This window comes from Amblyomma mixtum, chromosome 1 (assembly GCF_055824585.1).
Source record: "Amblyomma mixtum isolate Tamu chromosome 1, ASM5582458v1, whole genome shotgun sequence".
In the NCBI taxonomy this organism is placed as follows: domain Eukaryota; kingdom Metazoa; phylum Arthropoda; class Arachnida; order Ixodida; family Ixodidae; genus Amblyomma; species Amblyomma mixtum.
The window spans coordinates 295,744,704-295,764,806 of NC_143012.1; the positions used below are offsets into that span (position 1 = coordinate 295,744,704).

Sequence of the window (20,103 nt, forward strand, 5' to 3'; positions counted from 1 at the left end):
TAAACCGCAAGAAATTTCATTCCATCCAATTCACTTTTGTTTATGCGGTTTTTAGAGCAACCTTTCTCATTTCGTTTGCTGCTTTGTGCGACCTTCGTTGAGACCGCTTTTATGGCGCATGGGCCTTTGGTTCTTGTGACCTGTTGCTTCGCTTCAGTACTTGATACTTGCAAAATTTTCTCCTACTTGAGGTACTACCCATAGATATTCTAGCATTTAAGGCAGAATTTCTGCCCAGCGGGCAGTCTAGCTGCAAATCAGACGACCGCCCTCGGTAATGCCTCTCCAGATCGAGATACTTTCAGGAGTTTCTAGACACTCATGTTCCTCGAAAGCAGATCTGACAGTCGTCGCCGTAGCTCAGTTGGTATAGCACCAGACGCGTAACTCGGAGGTCGTGGTTTCGGTTCCCACCGGCGGCATGTGATTGTTTTTTCTTCTACCTTTCTAATCAATTATCTTTAAGCGATGACATATTGAGTAATATTCTCCATTGAGCAAAACCACAAAACAAATTAATATAAAAAGATTCCCTGTGTTCCTTGGTTTGTGTGGCTGTTGGCTTCTCTCTCTCTCTCTCTCACACACACACACACGCGCACACGCACACGCACGCACGCACGCAACACGCACACACGCAACACGCACACGCGCAACACACACACACACAACACACCCACACACAACACACACACACACACATCGAGAAAGAAAGTTGAAGCAGTTTATTGTTCCTTCCTTCCACCAAACAACACATCCGAGTGTTGCACATAATCTTGCCCTTGTCACTCTCTGTGTGATTAGGACCCTCTGTCTTTCTTCTGTGACTCAATAGTGAATTCCCTTCATCCTTTCTTCGCAAGCGGCATGCGCCCCCTGGTAGCGAGGAGCGCATGAGGACAGAATTGTTGTGACTAAAAAAAAACTGTCTGAATAGGAGAAATTTCGAGCCTCGTTTTCCTGAAAGCTCCACGTTTGCTCACTCTACAACAGGTTAAAACTGGCAGGTGTCAAAGTGGTGTTCCTCAATGATTACGAGACCGTCAAGAAGTTCTTCACCAGGAAAGAGCTACTGGATCGATCTTCGAAATGGGTTCTCAGGAACGAGGTGAAAGGTAAGCCACACCTATATCGCCGTCGCTGCTAGATATGCAAAAAAATATAATAAATTCCCACGGAAAACGTCTGTGGAGCGACAAAAGCCCCTAGAAAATTCATTACTAGATTTTTATACAATTAGTCCAAATCTAATCAATTAGGTGCGCGTCCTCATTGCTGCAAAACAAAGAAGAGTGCCTATATGAGCTAGTTGGTTGATTAGTAAAAGGCAAAGCAGCGCAAAGAACACTGACGACAAAAAGAAACATTGCATTAAAATGCACGCGCTCGAGAAGCTTGCAGGCAAAGCAACCACTCCAGTGCGCGTAACTCGTCGAAAGAGCCCACATTTGTTCCCCCGCAGTGATGAGTTAACAGCGTTTTCGAAACTGTAAAAACTGAAATGGATGCAGCGAGCCCGGATATACTGAAAACGGATATTTCCAATTACTGGTTATATGGAACATAAAGATTATTCTCTTGAAAATCCTGTAAAAGTAATATCGGAAAGTCGCGAAGTATATCGGATTGCACTACACGCTACACGCCTCTCAATAAAATAAATGAGGAGGCTCACACTAATATTAAAAAGTTAAGTACTCAGTATTGGTTAACCAGGATACTAGTTATCACGTCTTAGATTTATTCTGAAGTGCTACACCGGTGACAATGCTATGGCGAAAAAAGCGCTCTACTAACTCAAAAAACCTATTCCTAAAAATTGCAGAACATCTTAGGTCAAACATCCGGTATTTCTTGCTTGGTCTCGTTTAGAGATTCTTTTTGGGGCTATTTCGGAAACTTTTTGAGCGGAACACTGGCTGTAATAATTGGTAGCTTTGTTATTCTCTGTAACAAGCACTGCTGTCTCCTTTCCAGGTGTCGCCTCACTGAACGGCAATGCATGGATGGAGAACCGGCGAGTTTGCTTTCAGGCAATGGCCGAACTAGGATTTGGAAAGAACGAGATGCGGACTCGAGTACAGGTACGAAGCCCTCGGTCATCGGAACGCACTCTTTGAACACGCGTTTGCTGCCCTGCACTCTTCTTTATCAAGGCGGCCGACTAGTCGCAGTCTACTGAGCTTAAAGGCGTCAATTATATGTGTAGAAAACTGCAGCGATCGCATACGTTGCGATCGTAACCTTCAACGCTAACGAGTCAGCACTCGGAGTGATGTTAAAGGCATCGCATTGCCCCCAGTCGTCCCAGGACTGGTCGCGGGTCATTCGACATGTAGCTCCAGACTGGAGTGCAGCAGCAATATATGAGGTAGCGCAACCATTTTTACGGCTTTTGTAGTTACTTTGAACATACAGGTTCGATAATTCATAGCGCGATCACTTCAATCGTGGTTTCGCATTGGGTTCCTCAACTTTTTAACGGTATCGACTACTCGCGTACCCTCTCGGAGGGAATAAGGAGCACCACTCGCACACAACGCCTGATCGGCCGATCATGCTATATAGGCCGCGATAGGCTCAGTGCGCCATAGACCTGTTGGCGACACGTGACTTCTTAGCCTTTGCACTCCGCCCCAAGGGTCCAGATTTGATGACGGCGGCCGTATCAAAACTTTTGGCTACGTTGGAAAGGCAGAGGGGCTTTAGTTTCGCGCTCATGCCGCGCCATCTGAATGCGCCTAACATAGACGGCGTGACCGTATATGTGACAGGATCCGGAAGATGTCGCTAGGTTCAGACAATGTGGCAGTGCGCCCCCAGTTGGCACTTCTCTAGCTTCAGAACCGCGGCTTAAGTGTTCCTGCTAGAGTGATCGACACTGCACTTTTTAAGGGTCGGAATCACAAGGTATGCCCTAATAAAGAGAAAAACAACAATAATTTTATCGCTACGTGGCTGCCCGCAAGTCTCACGACAGTGGATATGTGCGTGAAGTAGTTCATAATGTGCCTTGTCTACGTTTTCTGTTGTCAGCATTGTATATCGCAGCTGATAACAATACAGTGCACCTGCTGTTAAACACAAATGTGGGCTAGAGTGTGGGTCGCAACGGCCATTTGAGCCATGGACAATGTGCTGTGGAGAAACCACGTTATCCTTGGGGGCTTGGGATGGGCCGCAGACGTGGGTTAAGAAAGGAGGGCGACGTGCTAGTTAGTTGAACTTATTTACGCACATGCAACTACACCAAACGCATCGCGCCAAAATATATACGCTTTCGATAAGCTTGCAGGCAAAGCAACCTCTTTAGTGCACGAGCTCGTCGAAATAGCCAAAATTGGTTAGGCCACAGCGCCGAGAGTAAGCGCGGTTTCGAAGTTGCAAGAACTGTTATGGATGTTATTACGGTGGGCTACACGCCTCTCAATAATTAAAGAGCCTAACAGTAATACTTAGAAATTTAACTAATGAATATTTGTTAACCAACCTGCTAGTAAGGACTTGTTATCTGTATTGTGATGTAATACACCACTGAATGTGCTAAGCCGAAAAAAAGAGCTCTTCTAACTCAAAAAGCTAGGGGTGTGCGAATATTCGAAATTTTCGAATATAATTCGAATATTATATTTTTACTATTCGAATTCGATTCGAAATCCAAGTATTCGTGTTATTTCGAATATTCGACGCGACGCGAATATTCGTATCTAGCCGAATGTTCATTGTGAGCACCGGCGTTCATTTCGGTCCGCAAGCCCTATCGACAGATACATAACAACATGGCGGCGCCTACACGGAAGGAAAATTCTTTCTTCCTCCAAGGGCCATGCTGTAGCTGACTGCGCTGGTGAACTTTTTTGTGGCTATACCTGCGAAGCTGGTATAGTCAGAGCTGTGCACGAAGTACCTCGCAATACGTACCAGGTCAGTGCCAAGTGAGAGGGCATTTTCTGTGGCTGGAGGAGTCGTTTCAGTTAGAAGGGAACTACTTCTGCCTGACCATGTGGTGCAGGTGGTTTTCCTTCACGACAACCTTTTACGTCATCCCAGGAACGCGCTTTTGTGCTGATGGCAAGCTAGCCTTAATCAATGCTGTGTACTAGCCATCTTCTCTGATATTTCCACTCTTATAAGAATAATGTTCGAGACTTTGACACTTTTTGTGCAGCCACACACACCTTTTGTGTTCATTTAATCATCGATAGTTGAACTGTGATGTTCTTGGGTGCCCAAATAAATGTTTTGTAGTGATTAAATGCGTCTGTCCTTGATTATTCAATATTCGATTCGATATTCGCAACCAAGTATTCGTATTCGATTCGTATTCGAAAAATTTGATATTCGCACACCCCTACAAAAAGCCTATCTTTCAAAATAGTGTAAAGTCCTAGGTGAAACACCCCGTATAAACGAGCGTGTTTGGGACATCACAAAAACGCCGGCTAACCCGCAGCATTCGGAATAACGTATAGTTGCCAGATCAAGTCGGACGCAGCAGCGGGGAATCGGAAGTCGTTGCCTTACTTCTCGCAGGCCGAGGTGCAGCACCTCCTGGACAAGCTGAACGAGAGCGGCGGTGCGCCGGTGGCCGCGCGTCCCCTGTTGGCGGCCAGCGTGGCCAACTGCGTGGCGCTGTACTTGTTCGGCCAGCGCTACGACCTGGACGACCCACGACGTCGGCGCATGGACCGCCTAGCGGAAGCCTTCTTCTTGGCCGCGGCCTTGATGCCTGTCGAGCACCTACCCGGTTGGCTGAAACGCCTGGCCGGGCGCTTCTTACCTCGCAGCCGGAGCGCCTTCCTCAAACGCTTCACTGAGGAGCTCGTCGAGTTCCCCAGGTAGATGGCCCGGACCCGTCTACATTGTTCAGTATTGCCTCAAAGATCGGTGGTTATAGAGCGTCAGCCAACGGGCAGCTGCCTTTGGAGTGATACCTGTTAGTGGTACACCACCGTGTTTCGCGCTGTAGTGGTAGTGGAAATGTGTCCGCACGCCCGATGCAAAGACTTTCCGAGCCCGTGACATAACACACGCGGAGGAGGTCACCATTGCGTTGGCTGCATCTGATTCCAATTCAAAAACAATTATTTCCGACTCGCGAGGGGCATGTCGGAACGTCGAGCAGGGCTGGGTACCATATCTAGCCTACCGCATTCTCCAAAACAGCGTCTACACCGGGGACCCCGCGCACCGGCGTATCGTTTGGGCTCCTGCTCACATGGGCCTTGAAGGAAATGAGGCAGCTGACGCCGCTGCCCGCGCGCTCTCTCACCGGACATTCCCCTCCGACCCCGACGATTGGAACTCGAATTCACTCCCGCTTACTCCTTTAAAGACATTGTTTTACATTATTAATCTGGCCATGGTCTTTATCCCCGCCCGTGTAAAGGTCTCTCAAAGGCGGAGGAGCGGCTTTTGCTTCGCCTGTATACCAATACTTTGCTGTGCCCGGCAGCTCTCAAACACTTCGACCCTTCTTTCTCGGGCAGCTGTCCGCACTGTGCGGAGAAGTCTTCGGACATTTACCACATGGTGTGGGCCTGCCCCTCCAACCCTGCTATCCCCCCTCACCCCAACCCAACCCGGGAGGACTGGGAGGCGACCCTGCTCGGCTGCTCTGACCTGCAGGCCCAACGGGACTTGGTCGCGCGAGCCCGGGCGGCGGCCGACGCCACTGGGGTCCCGAACTAGGGACCTCCACCTAGTACTTGTAAGGGCTGGCCCCCTCTGGGTCAGCTCATGCAATACCTCCAGTAGTGCATGTGTAAATAAATGTTTTCCGCCACCACTACCACCTAAGACTCAGAGATGACGTCATTCATCAACGAAGGTGATTTGTGCTACGAGAGGCAAACCGGAATTTTGGGTAAATTGGTTTTTGAGGAAAGGAAATGGAGCAGTATCTGTCTCACACATATCGGCGGGCACCTGAACCGCGCCGTAAGAGAAGGGAGGAAGGTAGGAGCGAAAGAAGAAAGAGAGAAAGAGGTGCCGTAGTGGAGGTTGGTTGGTAACAACTTTATTCATAGTCCTGCAGAGCTTTCGCCGACGGGGCCTTAGGTCTCCCACGTGGGGACGTCGAGGCGCTGCCTCGCCGTCGCCTCGCGGGCCTGCTGGACGGCCCAGAGTTGGTCCCCGAGGCTGGGGCTGCGCAAGGCAGCGGCCAACCGCGGCGGGAGGGTTCCGGAATTAGCACCGTGAAGGTTTTTGTTACAGTCCCAGAGCATGTGAGTTAAAGTGGCTACATTGGCGTTGCAGACCTTGCATATATTTGTCGGGTATGTACCGGGGTAAAGCCTGTGGTATAGTTCCGGGTTGGGGTACGTGAGCGTCTGCAGTTGTCTGAGGGTCACCGCGTGCGCCCTGTCCAGCTTGTCGCTGGGCGGAGGGAAGGTTCGGCGGGCCAGGCAGAGGGCCTTGGTAATTTCGTTGTAGCTGGTCAAGCAGTCTTTGGTGCTATTCCACGGACGACGGTCGCCGGCGCGGTTCGCGAGCTCGCGCGCCTTGGCGTGTGCCGTCTCGTTGCGGTTGCGATACGTCCTCGATACTTCTCCCATGTGCGCCGGGAACCATTGAATTCTGGTTTGGAATTCTACCTCCTGCTGGACTTGCCGGTTCCTCAGGACTTGGGCCGCTCTCTGTGAGATCCATCCTTTGGCGAAGTTTCTAACCGTCTGACGCGAGTCGCAGAGAACCACGGTGCACGTCGCATCCGTGAGGGCGAGTGCCACCGCCGCTTCTTCCGCCTCTTCTGCGCGTTCGCACGCTACACTTGACGTTATGCAGTGGAGGTCTCCGAAATAATTTCGACCACCTGGGAATCTTTAACGTGCACTGATATCGCACAGCACACGGGCGCCTCTTGCGTTTCGCCTCCATCGAAACACGGCCGCCGCGGTCGGGTTCGAACCCGGCTACTCCGGCTCGGTAGACGAGCGCCTTAACCACTGAGCCACCACGGCGGAGATTTGAAAGTGTTTAGCACATCTCAAGACGAGAGCGAGAGAAGAACGAGAACAGATATGTGAGCTCATGCAACAATTTATTGGGAGCCGTAACCGGAATATACAGGCATGTCATGGCCTGACACCATGCATGCGTAGGCAACCAAATTATTTGAGACGTCGCAAGTATTGCATCTCCTTCCAAGGTAGAGCAATACACGGCTTTCACTCCCAGCCATCAGCTAAGCTACCTGTCGTCACCGCCTCGAGGATAAGGCGAGACAATTGGCTGCTGGTTTTCGTAGGGAAGGTGGATTCTTAATAGCTTGGTCTGCGCCTGGATTCTGCACTGGACTTGCACTTGGTGAGAACACGGTACGCTTGCGAGTTCCGTCATTGAGTGCATAAATAACGTAACCTTCTCCTTGCAGGACAATTCGCCGCTTTTGCAGCCAGGTACCAAAACTGGTCGCCCAGGGAAGAGGAAAGAAATATAGTTATCTCTTTTAACTGACTGCTGTAAAACACAAGAAAAGCCCTAACGCACAGGAAACGCGGAGAGGCCGTTCACGAATGCTTACATACACAAAAGCCATACACCAGTGGAGCCATACACCAATAAAGCCATAAACCAATGTCCACTGTTTTGTCATAAACGAGGTGAAATGTTTTCTTTGGCCTGCTATTCCAAACCTCCCACTTTCTAGTGATACTTTTACGACAAAGTTATTATACTGAACGTGAGAAGAAGGGAAAAAAAACTCCCATAGGCACCTTCATCACACACGCACAACATTGTGTATCCAATACGCCAGCGCATCTTGATAGCCTGTTCTGCCTTCACCCCATGGGCGAGTATGCAAAACGCACTAAGCTGCCAAACAATCTCCTCAGATCACATGATTCAGGCCGATACCATGATGACAGCTGCAGGCGGTGTCCGTGCAACATTTTAAAGATCATAATGCTCAAAAGTGCGGCAATTATCTCTTCCAATAAGCTTCGCCGCTTGTTGGGAAAATGATCGTTGATTCGCTGATTTTTTCCTCTTTCTGCGCAACTATTATTCGCAGTACCACGATGGTGCTTCAGGGGCTTAGCAAAACCGCCTTTTCGTGTTTTAGTGCCACGCATATAACTGTAATATAATCGGGAAGGGTCAGTATCGCTTCCATGTGTTTTCAGACGTACCTATACGCCGCACATCTGGTCTTTCGCACCGATTCATGTGAATGGTTCACAGTAGTGTGAAAGAAACAGACCTCTGGCGATAGCGAATGCTATAATTTTCCAAATAGCGAATCGAAGGTTCTCCTATTAACCCTTATTAGCGAATTAACTAACGCTTGTTCGAAATTATTCTAAAAGAATTGAATATTTTCTCCAGTTATTGAATACTTTTCAAATAATTGGTACGAAGTTCGAATAAGGCAGACCATAGTTTTTTGGGCGGCTGTTTCAATAACAGGGCCGACTCCTACGATGCACTGCATGCTGCCGCGATCGGTCTGCGCGGGATGGAGGGCGCAACGCCGAGACACGGTCCAATCATGCGGAGGCATTCATAATAATGCTCGTACAGGACCTCTAAGTTTGGTCTACGAACCAAGCTTCAGCTAGATTTAGCAAACTCTGCCTGGATGCCCCAACTCGAAGGCCATGGCTCAAACGTAGTTCTCGACCCTCTTATGTACACCCTGGTGTGGCATTAGTTCATACTCTGTCATCATCAGGAAAGAAAATAGTAATTTTTCTATACGTATTACAAGACGGTTATACTGACTTTGTGATGCGTACTCCCTACAGGACATCAGTGTTGCGTCTTTTCACAACTATTGCTGTTAATCCATAAGTTATAGCTCCGTACTGGAGCGCCACCGCTAAGATCTTACAGTTCCGCACCTTTAATCATTTTGCACGAATATTCGCTGCTAGTGCGTATGTCCATGAAAATATTCCGCCTTTATTTGGATCGGATCAATCACTATTCGATTCGTGGTCGATTCAGTAGCAAAGCTGCGCTATTCGTATTGCATTTGGTTTTCAAAAAAGTCTATTCAAGCACATTAACATAACTGCATGCAGGAAGCGTGAGTTCTCAGTTATGCACAACATGCGACAACGAGCCGCGCGTCCAGCGCTCCGGCAGTGTGGAACTGAGGCGCATAATAAGGTAGCCACGGAATAAGAATACACTGTGGCCATCTCTTATCATTTTGCCGTCGACGTGTCATTGCAGAGAGCAAGTCGCAATCGCCCAGAAGACCCAGAATGGTAGCCGTCAGCGATCGCTCATCGACATTTACATCACCGAAATGAAGAAGCAACCACCCGGCGCCGACGGCCCTCTCACGAGTGAGACAACTTTGTAATGTCCTGTGTTTGAACCACATAAGGCAACGATTAATCGCACCAAAAGGTTTTAAACCTTTCCTTTTGTCTTACCTTTCCCGCCTTTGCCGTACTTCGCGAAGAGAAAAAGAGAGTTATAGAATATCGTTTATGCGCTTACGTTTCCGTTTACCGTGCTATAGACCGGCGGCGACTGCGCATGCGCGGTCATTACCGGGATCTGTTACCGTTGTGGAGAGTTAACTGCGAGGCTACCGCAAATTGTACACATAATGAATCAATGCCTATTAAAAGCGTCGAAAAAATAAAACAACTTTGCACGGAGGCGTTCATTTCACATCTTACGCGCAAGAAGTGTCTGCTCGCCGCCGCTTTTTGGCTTCCTGCCAGGCTTCGGTGTTTTCGGTCCGCCTGCTCGCAATGGCCGATCGCGCACGCTGTATTTCCTATATTATTATTATTATTAGCTTTATTAGGGTAAGTTGTTGGGCGAGTTGGTGACAATATTTTATAGGGCGACAATATTTTATAGGTGATAATATTTTATAGGGGACATAGAAGAAGAAAATACTCCGGGACACAACACAGCGCTGTGGTGCATCCCTGGTTGTTTTCTTTTTCTATGTCCCGTTCGTCGTGCTGCAGTCATAGAATATCGCTTTATTAGGCACATGTTTTCATTTTTTTCGATAACTTGTGACCGAATATGGGATCTCAACTGCTACGTGTTACTGGTTGTCTTGAATGGACCATCATTCTGGATCACTTAGCGTGTTTGTTTTGTTTTTTTTAAGCCAATTTTCCCCGTTAGTATAAGAGCGGTTGACGTGTTCATTTTTCTGTGCCCTCTGTTCAATTGTATAAACGGGCAATGAAAAGAAAAAATGCTTAATTTATGTTTTGCTTTCTTAATTTCTTTTTAGAACAAAATAACAAGCCACCTTTGTGCTACTTTCTAAACTTTACTGAAAATGCATCATGTGTTTCCTTTTCCCTGTAGGCTACGTTTGAGATATAAATTTCCCTGAAGTAAGAAGATTTGGTTTATGGGGGTTTAAAGTCCTAAAGCGACTCAGACTATGATGGACGCCATAGTGAACGGATCCGGAAATTTCGGCCACCTGGGGTTGTTTAACGTGCACTGACATCGCACAGTACACGGGCTCTAGAATTTCGCCTCCATCGAAAGTCGACCGCCGCGGCCTGGATCGAACCGGCGTGTTTCGAGTCAGCAGCCAAGCACTATAACCCCTGAGCCACCGCCGCGGGTTGAAGAAGGAATAATTCCCCGAATCGAACATCCCTGATCTTACCTGAGGTCACCAGCAGTTGAAAAGCAAAACAGTTAGCTCGCCACCCGCTGAAAGGCGCTGCTAATGAGCCATTGTTGTTTTTTCTTATCCGTGATCCCCGGATTTGAAGAGGTTGACATGAGCCCATTCACCTGCCATTGTGCCACCCAGGGAACGATCAGTGTTCCTTATGTTCCATTTCCTTCACCGTGCGTGCCTGAGCACCGTCTGCCAGGGCGCAGTGCACATGCTTCCGAGCACCGCGTACATCGTAAAATGGCACCACCTCTGTCTCCTATTTTCCACGCATTTGGCACAGTATGACGATTTCGAGAAATCGAATGTGATGCATCTTTATCTCGCTCTCTCAACGTCGTTTTGCATCTCAGTAATTTTATTCGTCCAGAATTTGGTCTACCTTAAAGGGACTATGAAACAAATTAATTGAGATTACGTAAAGATAGGCAATCCATCACTCGTCACCCCAGCGAAAGAATTTTCGAGCTAGCATGAATAACAACGAAGTTATAGACGATTAAAAATCACGCTCCTCCTCTCCCCCCTCAACTCATACGCGCGGAGCACCAAGAAAAAATAAAGAAAACAGCTCCGGGACTGGGCTCCGCCCATGAATACGTCATTGCTGACGTTCAGTTTACGGCTTCCGGTTGTCGCACTCCCGAGGAGCAGCGTGCGTCGGCAGCGTCTCTCCGGTCTCGGCGCTTTCTTTGCTCCCGAACTCCCGGCAGAAAGAGGCGGCAGAGGTAAATTGGAAACATATGCGTGAAGGCAATGCCCTGGCCCGCGCTTGCCCGAGGGGGTCGCGCGGCGCCTCGAGCAGACGATTTTCACCGCTACCGGAAGTGCGCCCGTGACGTCGTAGCTGCCGCGGCTCGAGCGAATGACAGCGTGTGGTGGCCTACCGACGTCATGGGACTAGTGACGTCTGTTTTCCCGGTTTTGGTTTCAAAATCGCTCCCTACGAAGACACCAATCGGCCCGCGAATTTTAAAAAACGCGATTTTTAAAAAGCCATAATAAATTGCCGGCTCAGTTCCGAAGACTCATACTTGGTGTCAGTGCTTCTGAGCATAACTTCTAACATTTACAAGCGTCTTTTAATTCTTTTCATGGTCCCTTTAACTATAAAAGGCCTATAGCCGAATCCTTGCACTGTGAAGTCTGCTACCGACAAACGCCCTGGGCGCAGTGTCGGAGCTTTGACAGAAAAAATCCAACTGGCTGAACCAAATCCATTATCAGGAGAGAATATCACAATTCATATCGGAAGTTTCGGATTCAAACCGCTTTTCGTCTGTTGGAATAGCAGTCACAGTGGGGCTCACGGAAGGTGGTCTCGTCGGGCGGTGGACAAAACGATCGGCAGACCTGGACAGACTGCGACTTAGCAGCATGCCCTTCCTTACCCAGACGTATTTGCTTATTACACAATCCCTCTCTTTCATCTTTTACATCTTTCCCTAGTACAATGTAGCCAACCGAAGTATCTTCATGGTTATCCCCCGGTTCCTATACTTTTTTGCTTCCTCATTTTCGCTCCCTGGAATAAAAAAAAATAAAGTGCCCCCCCCCCCCCCCCCATCCCCTTCCACCCCACCTGTTCTTTGCAAGCCGTATAATAACAACCCATATGGTGTCTCCTGTTCATTGTGATATTTTGGAAACACCGAAGTGATCAGTGGCATCAACACATATGCTTGTGACTGTCGCAGCTTAATTAAAACGCGAGGAGGGACGCAGGGCCGAACATCATTTTCATTTTGTTCACAAGTGTACAAGTTACACGCGAGGCTCACTCACATACTGAACTCTATCAGGATATGGAGATCTATGGGAGTTGGTGGCACTGCAAGAACATAAAGAAAGGGTCGGCGCTGTTCATTTTTTCTTCTTTGCCGTCTGTCTTTCACCCTGTTCCATTTCAACAAACCAAAGTCGTCGTTCGTGTCGGACCGGTGCGCAGTGTCACGCCTGGTTGCCAGCGTCAGCGACATCCTGCTGGGCGGAACGGCGGCCATGTCGCAGTACCTGCACTGGCACGTGCTCAATCTGGCCGCACACGCCGACACGCTGCAGGCTGAGTTGCATCGCGAGATCGACGCCGTGGTGGGCCGCGACCGGAGGCCCACTTGGGAGGACAGGACGCGCCTGCCGCTTACCATGGCTACCATCTGGGAGATGTTTCGCAGGAAGACGGTTCCGACCCTGTCCATACCCAGAAGGTGAGCGGACATCCACGTCGTTGTTGTGGCGCTTGGGCTTTCTCTCTTCTGTTTCTTTCTTTTTTTACGTAGAAGTACATTCTTGGTCTCCATGTAAATCGTGCTTTCCTCGGTCGCGTGCGGATTCCGAGCTGCGCCGCCAATTCCTAGTTGATCTGGTGTTTCAGTTCATCGTAGCTTATAGTATTTGATCTGGCCGACTTCTGACCTGGCCCTTCAGCTCAGGACGCCTCCCTACTCCTTCATGAAGAAGTATTAATAGAAACACCTCAAGTTCGAGGATACTTTATCCTCACGCTCGATTTAAAGGATGCATTTGACAACGTATCGCAAGTCATTCCTCCAAGAACTTAATGCTTTAAACAGCGAGGTGCGAATCTTTATTTAGGTGAAGGCATTTGTATCGGAACGCACCGCTACGATAGAGATTGGAGAGTCCCACTCTGATAACGCTTCAATCCACGGCAGCAGGTAGAGCCATCCTTCACATTACCAGCGCCCCGGGGGATTGGAATGTTTTGAAAGCCAAACGATATCGTACTACATTAGGAGTCACTTAATGGCCTAAACATATGCACCATGAACTGCACGTGCGAAGGCGCAAAGCTCGACTGGAGAATTTGCGACAAAAACTCCAGAATGACATTTGTGTCACATTCGTGGATGTTACGGCATATCCAGATGGGGGAGCACTAGCGATAGCTTCGTTATACAATGTATACAACGTTTACAGAACTTAGTAGTGGCGCCACCGTCACCCATGAATCACTCTTAAAAACTCTCCGTGCGGACCAAACTTGATCGGTGGTGCCGGAATAACACAATGCAAGTGTCAGCGTTATGTTAAAGGTGGGTAAATAGGCCAATGTTGCACGAACATTTCAAAGCTGTCCTGTGGACGCTGAACTGTCTTCAAATCCGCTCCAGCGTACGTGTATCTCCTTTTCACAGCGCTGCGGAAGACGTGATCATCGACGGCGTTTTCATTCCCAAGGGAACCACTGTATTGGTGAACACGTGGAGCGTGCACATGGATGGCAAAACGTGGAAGGACCCCGCCAAGTTTGACCCTTACCGCTTCATTGCACCCGACGGATCAGCGCCCACGTCGAGACCTGAAAACGTGATTCCTTTTACACTGGGTAAGTTCTTAAATAATTGCATGTTGGTTCGCAAATCCTTTGAGACTTCCAAACGCAATGGCTGACATCGACTCGAGATATATTTGCGACGCTCCTGCTCTGCCCATACACTTCTATGAGTAGTCATGCTTTGTCTGCGACTAGGGAAAGAGCTAGCACATATATAGGGTGGCAGCTCTAGCGCTGTTTTGTTGTCTCTTGCTCTGGGCGAGGATGGTGGCAAACCTACGTGCGGCGTCAGAGAGGTGCATGGTGTTTAAACAAGCTCCACTTTGGCTACGAAAGACAGCGTTGTGGAGGGATGTGGATAAACTTGGACCCCTAAAAGCTATTTAGCATGCGTGAGCCTCGCATAGATCATGTGTCGTCGCGGCCACTGGTCTGGGAATTCAAACAACCTTGGCGGACATTCGATTCAATGGCCTTATTCTCAGCAGCAGAGCGTCTTATATACTGCGTCACCGAAGCGGATCAGTGTGACTTTAGCCCCATCGTAACAGCTCATGTACAACAGCTGCAACGGAGCAAACAAATCGACGAGGCTCCATGAAGAAGCAAAACCTCGAAAAGCACTACACCCGCACAGCGTGCTAAATCATCAATAGCGGTACGCATCGGTGTCCTATGTTGTTCTATCCCTAATTTATTTCCATGTTTGTGGAATAGAGCAAGGATGCAAGACCTTAAAATGAGAAAGAAGAGCTTCTGTGGCAGAGCAGGCTGTTCTGACAATGGCGTTCTTTAAAAAAAAATTTTCAACGTATTATTTTTCAACGCTCATGTACTTGAGCGAAAGGGCAGGATCCGCCTCTGTGTTCCGCTCTAGATGCCTGTCCTGTCCGCTTTCCTCACAGGAAAAAGGAGCTGCCCTGGGGAGATACTGGCCACCACGGAGATATTCTTCTACTTTACGCATCTGCTTCACGAGTTCCGCATCCTTCCCGACGAAGGCGGCAGCCGCGCACAGATAGAGTCACTCACTGGTGGCTCAAACGATCTCGCCGGTGTTAAGCTGCGCTTTCTCAAGCGCTGACCATGCTTGTCGCACGGTCGGCTTACGTGCTCGTAAAATACATGCTGAATACAAGAATACTGGATTGCATAACTGCATAACATAGTAGCCTGTATATCCAAGGCAGTCTTCAAACTGTAGACTGAAGATAAGCTGCTGATATATAGCCAACATTAGACTCCACCCGATTCTCTCTTTCCGCAAATCTCCGCACACAGCCTGGTAGACAGGGGCGCAGCCTAAGCGGGAAGTGGAGGTGGGGAACTCTTGGTGCCCTCACCTCCTCGCCCTCCGAAAGTAAAATTACAAGGGGCACTTGAGTCTACTTACGTGCTATGAGGGCGAAAGCATTGATTCATTTTTACTGCACCCACAAATCTACTGTAATCCACACTTAATGCACCGTAATCCCTTAATCCAGCGTAATCCTGCATAATCCATCAGAGTCCACACTTAGTTTAATGTAATGCAATCTTAATCCACCGCAATTCACCACAATCCGCCCGTAATCTATCACAATCCACCTTATTGCAAAATAATCAAATGTACTCCACTCTTAGTACATCACAATCCAACATACTGCAACCTAATCCATTGCAATCCACTCCTAACACCACAATCCAACTTAATTATTCAACACAGTCCCTCTTAATCTACCGTAATGCACCATAATCCACCCGTAATACACCACTGTCAATCGTAATTAAACTTAATTCTAAGTAATCCACTAAGTAATCCTAAGTAAAGAAGAAGAAATGGGCTTGGGCAGTGCATGTAATTCGAAAGGAAAATAACCGCTGGTCCTTAAGGGTAACGGAATGGATTCCAAGAGAAGGCAAGTGTACCAGCGAGCGGCAGAAAGTTAGGTGGGCGTATGAGATTAAGGGGATACAGTGGCCGCAGCTGGCAAAGGGCAGGGTTAACTGTAGAAACATAGGAGAGACCTTTGGCCTGCAGTGGGCGTAGTCAGGCTGCTGCTGTTGATGATGATAAATCCACTCGAACCGTCTGGCGTGGACAACACCCTTTCCTTTTTTTGTACCATCTCCGTACACAGGCACCGCCAGCTTTTCTCCCAACGGGGCTATTATAGTAAGGCTATCACCATAATAAAATCTGTAATAGAGAGTTTTAAAATGGCGTGCTTCCGTAACTAGGTGCTAGTGGTATAATGGGCGCAGAGTGCGCGTGGTAGGCTGTCCTCTCGCGCATTCCCTTTTGGGGGCGTCCCGAATTCCGGGGTATACTTCAATTGCTAAAAATACAAAATACTCACGATTTTCAACGAAAAAAAAATTCACTTCTTCAAAACGTGTCAAGTTTTTCCTGTTACGAAGATTTTAAACGAGGTTTCAACCTTTGTTTGCTAGCCTTAAAACCTACGGTGCTGCGCTTAAAAGCCTCCTTCCATTGCTAGTTGCACCATATTACTATACTTTGCGGGGGGAATGCACTACATTCGGTCTTAACTAAAATTCTGCTATTTGAAGAAATATAAGGCAATTAAACATGCATGGAAATGCGGATTATTAGCGCTAGCTGGTTTGTCCTTGTGCTTTTCCGACTAACGATTTTGTTTGGTTTATAGTTTCATGTAGACCACAAATTGGATTTATGCGTATTTCTTGGGTTGCTTCTGCCTCTCGGCCCAGAACATGAGGGTCCTGGAGGCTTTCACGGGCGGCTTCTGCTTGGCGAGTTTAAACTTGGAAGGCCGTGCGATCTTTGATGGGCGACGGCTTGAGCGCTCGCCCCATCGGGGTTCGCACGCGCCTCAAGTTTGACCTCGGCCAAAGCCAGATGGCCTCTGCGCTGTTCATGTGACGTCACCACACTTTGTCTGGTTGGCAATTGTCCGATTGAAAATAAAGAAACAAAGAAAAATTAATGCTGTCAGTTTTTTGCACATCACTTTTGTCAACACGTGGCACTGTACTGTCAACGGTTTTTATTAGATTAACCATAACAGCAACAAACTCGGGCTTCGGGAACTCCAAACCGCCTTTTGTTTTGTGATTGATGAGTCCCTTCACTCAATGGTGATGCAGATGCTCTTTATGTATGTAAACTCGACAGGCGCTACATGTCCTCCGTTATTCGACTTCCGGCGATGTAATGCTATTGCGTTATTTTCCACTGTTTAATGCGGCGGTTGAAGGTGACGTGTGCTCAATTTCAGGACGGGACTGTTGCTGGCTAAGACATACCGATTCAGGTACCACGAGATAGGCACGTTATGCAGTGCGTGTGGAGAGGAGGGGGAAACGGCTGAACACATACTTTTCTGTGAAGAGCTTCACCCTACAGTTGAAAGCCACAAACAGCTGTAAAGGAGCAAACAAATAGACGAATCGCCATGAGGAAGCAAAACCCTCAGTTATTTCCATGTTTCTGGAATAGCGCAAAGATGCAATACAGCAAAATGAAAACGAAGAGCTTCCATGACAGAGCAGCAAGTTCCGACCATGGTGTCCTTTGGAAAACCTTCCTTAATCCCTAGCAATGCACTTGCGAGAAAGAAGTGTGGGGGATCCTCCACTGTGTTCTGCTCTAGGTGCCTGCCCTGTCCGTTTTCTTTGCAGGCAAAAGCAGTTGTCCGGGGAGATACTGGTCATCGCGGAGATATTCTCCTACGTGACTCACTTGCTTCACTAGTTCCGCATCCTGACCGAGGAAGGTCAAAGCCTCGCACAAATAGATCAGCGGTGGCTCCAACAATACGGCCGGTGCGAAGCTGCATCCGCTTTCTCAAACGCTAACCACACTCGAGCAGTTGGCATATGGAGTAGTAAACTGCTTACGGCAGACTGGAGCCTCAAAGGTTCATATGTTTCACAACATCCGATTCAGCACATCTCCAACCGCTGCCTGGTGGCATACAGGGGCGTAGTCAAGGGACTGTAGGATGAGGCGGTATTCCTGGTGCTCCAGCCCCCTCCACCCCCCACCCTCCGCACCTCCCTCGGGAAATAAAATCTACAATATTGTAACGTGGCGGCCAGCCGAAGAATGAGGCGTGGTGAACCATGAACAAGAGATGATTTAATGGCCGCTGGCCTAGCGCGAGCGCTCCGTCCCGCGCCACTGCCAGCTTCGTCTTCGTCACAATATGCTCGGAGCAATGCTCGTCATTTTGGTGGGTCGGAGAGGGAAGTGCTGAGTGTTATGTCAAAAAAAGGGAAGAAACGAAGCATCAAAGGGAAAACAAGAATCCTAGTTCAGAGAATCTGGGGGCGAGGACAAATTTCCGAAGTAAACAGGAAGCATAAGAGGAACTGAGGGCCAAGAGAAGGGGAGACTGGAGGCACGAGACCCGCTGCCATTACTGGCACCACAACGCAAAAGAAAGCTCATTTCTTGCCATATCTGGACGCATGAGTGCATAACCTATGAGACCGCTTCTGAGGGTAAACCTATACTGTACAAACTGCCTGGCCAGATAAAACACTGTACCGTAATGGGCAAAAGGTACTGTATAGTCAGTCTCTTGAAAGCGTCAGTAGTTTCAACTGCCCAGCACAAGTGCTGGGCACCAAAACGGTATTAGAACGTTCTTTCTTGTTTTTATCAAACTATAATACATTTGTAAATCCATTTTTCTAGAGTTTCGAATAAACGTTGAAATACTATCTTCCTGTCGTTAATTAAATGTTTAAAGAACATATACAAAACTGTTGATAAGATGGTGAAGTAGCCGTTGCACTATACCCGCCGGTCAAGCTCGCGCCAGTGGGCTGCAAGGAAATTTCGGTGCGTCCTTGTGTGCCGGCTGCAGAGCGTTTGAAGTGTAGGCAGAAGCGTCGTGAGTGCGAGGCAAGGCCAGCGTTGAAAGCGAATCTACTGCACACGAACGGGTGATCAACCAATTGGCAGCTATATGAGAGGTTTGAATGCCAGTCACGTGGCATGCCTTGCTGGCTAAGCTGGTCACGTGATGTGCGTCGCCTGCCCAATCATCTCTCCACATTCTTCTCTGCAGGCAGTGCCCAGGCAAAAAAAAAAAGTACGTTCTGCGTTCTGCGCTGCGTGACATAAAGATGTCGTTCGCATTCATTTTTATGCTTTTCTTTTTTGCTCTTCGATTTCCCTATGTCTTCGCCGTTGTCGGAACCCGTCACTCAGATGGCCGGATGGCAAGAATCGAAAAGAATCAGACGATACCAATTTAAAGCAGGAAGAGCGGTTAATAGCTCCGAGAAGACCTGCAATGCGCGTGAAAAGGTGACCTCATTGTTCTCTCTTTTCTTCTATACGTACGATAAGTACTTTATTCGTATTTAAAGTAGCACGTGGTTAATAAAATTTGTAAGTACTGAAAAATGCAAAGGAGCGCAGCTATATCAGTTGAAACTCGAGCGACATTTACTGGCAAACTGTTCTGGCTTGTTCAACATTGAGTATCGGCCCTGCTTGCCTGTAGCCATAAAATCAAAGAATAACGCGTCTAGTTTTGACTCTCGCCAGTTGTACAAAAGCCTTGATCGTCGGTGTCATATAGTTTAAAATTATCTCCAAAGCACGCGTTGATTGCCTACCACTACGTATTCACGCCGGCTGTTTTCAAACGCCAAGCAGCGGTTTCTTCCTTGTTTATCGTTTATTCTTTTACACCCTCGAGAAGTGAGGCTGTTCGGTATACATGTCGGTGCCACCATCGAGAAACATGTGTAAGTTTGTCGTGAAATTTTAAAACGAGCGTGATTCTATTTAGGCCGACCATGAAAGCAGTCCTCCTGAACGCCGTCATATTGGGTCAACTGAGGGTCCCTCGTTTAGTTCGCAAAAATAGCCAATACAGTTGATAACACTGAGATAAAAAATTCGAATAAATTACAAGATTTTACCTTACAATTTGTTGTGATTGAATTGTAGCGATATTCACAAAGTATCTGGGGAGCAGCACAACGAAAACTTCGTTTCTGAAGGCAAAAGCTAAACAATGCACAGTCAGATGTTAAGCTGAAGGCATATAAACCAATTGTACGGCCAACTATAGAAACCGCAGTCATAATCTGAGATCTATCTAGTAGTAGGTATCCAGTAACGCAACGTTAACGTGCTCAAAGAGTGGCAATATATTTTATATATATTAGTATATTTTTTTATATATATTAGTAT

At 47.9% G+C, this 20,103-nt stretch overlaps 1 protein-coding gene across 1 annotated transcript in view; it reads left to right on the top strand.

Moving 5' to 3' along the window:
- LOC149372138 (vitamin D 25-hydroxylase-like) overlaps nt 1-15,589 on the top strand; it is a 28,623-nt gene extending 13,034 nt beyond the window's left edge. Inside the window, exons 3-9 of the mRNA XM_089585849.1 lie at nt 994-1,115; nt 1,978-2,084; nt 4,534-4,838; nt 9,184-9,299; nt 12,573-12,831; nt 13,783-13,973; nt 14,828-15,589. Of these exons, the coding sequence (XP_089441975.1) occupies nt 994-1,115; nt 1,978-2,084; nt 4,534-4,838; nt 9,184-9,299; nt 12,573-12,831; nt 13,783-13,973; nt 14,828-15,006 (1,279 nt within the window). The 3' untranslated portion in view covers nt 15,007-15,589. The remainder of the gene's footprint in view (nt 1-993; nt 1,116-1,977; nt 2,085-4,533; nt 4,839-9,183; nt 9,300-12,572; nt 12,832-13,782; nt 13,974-14,827) is intronic.
- Nucleotides 15,590-20,103: the final 4,514 nt, after the last annotated feature.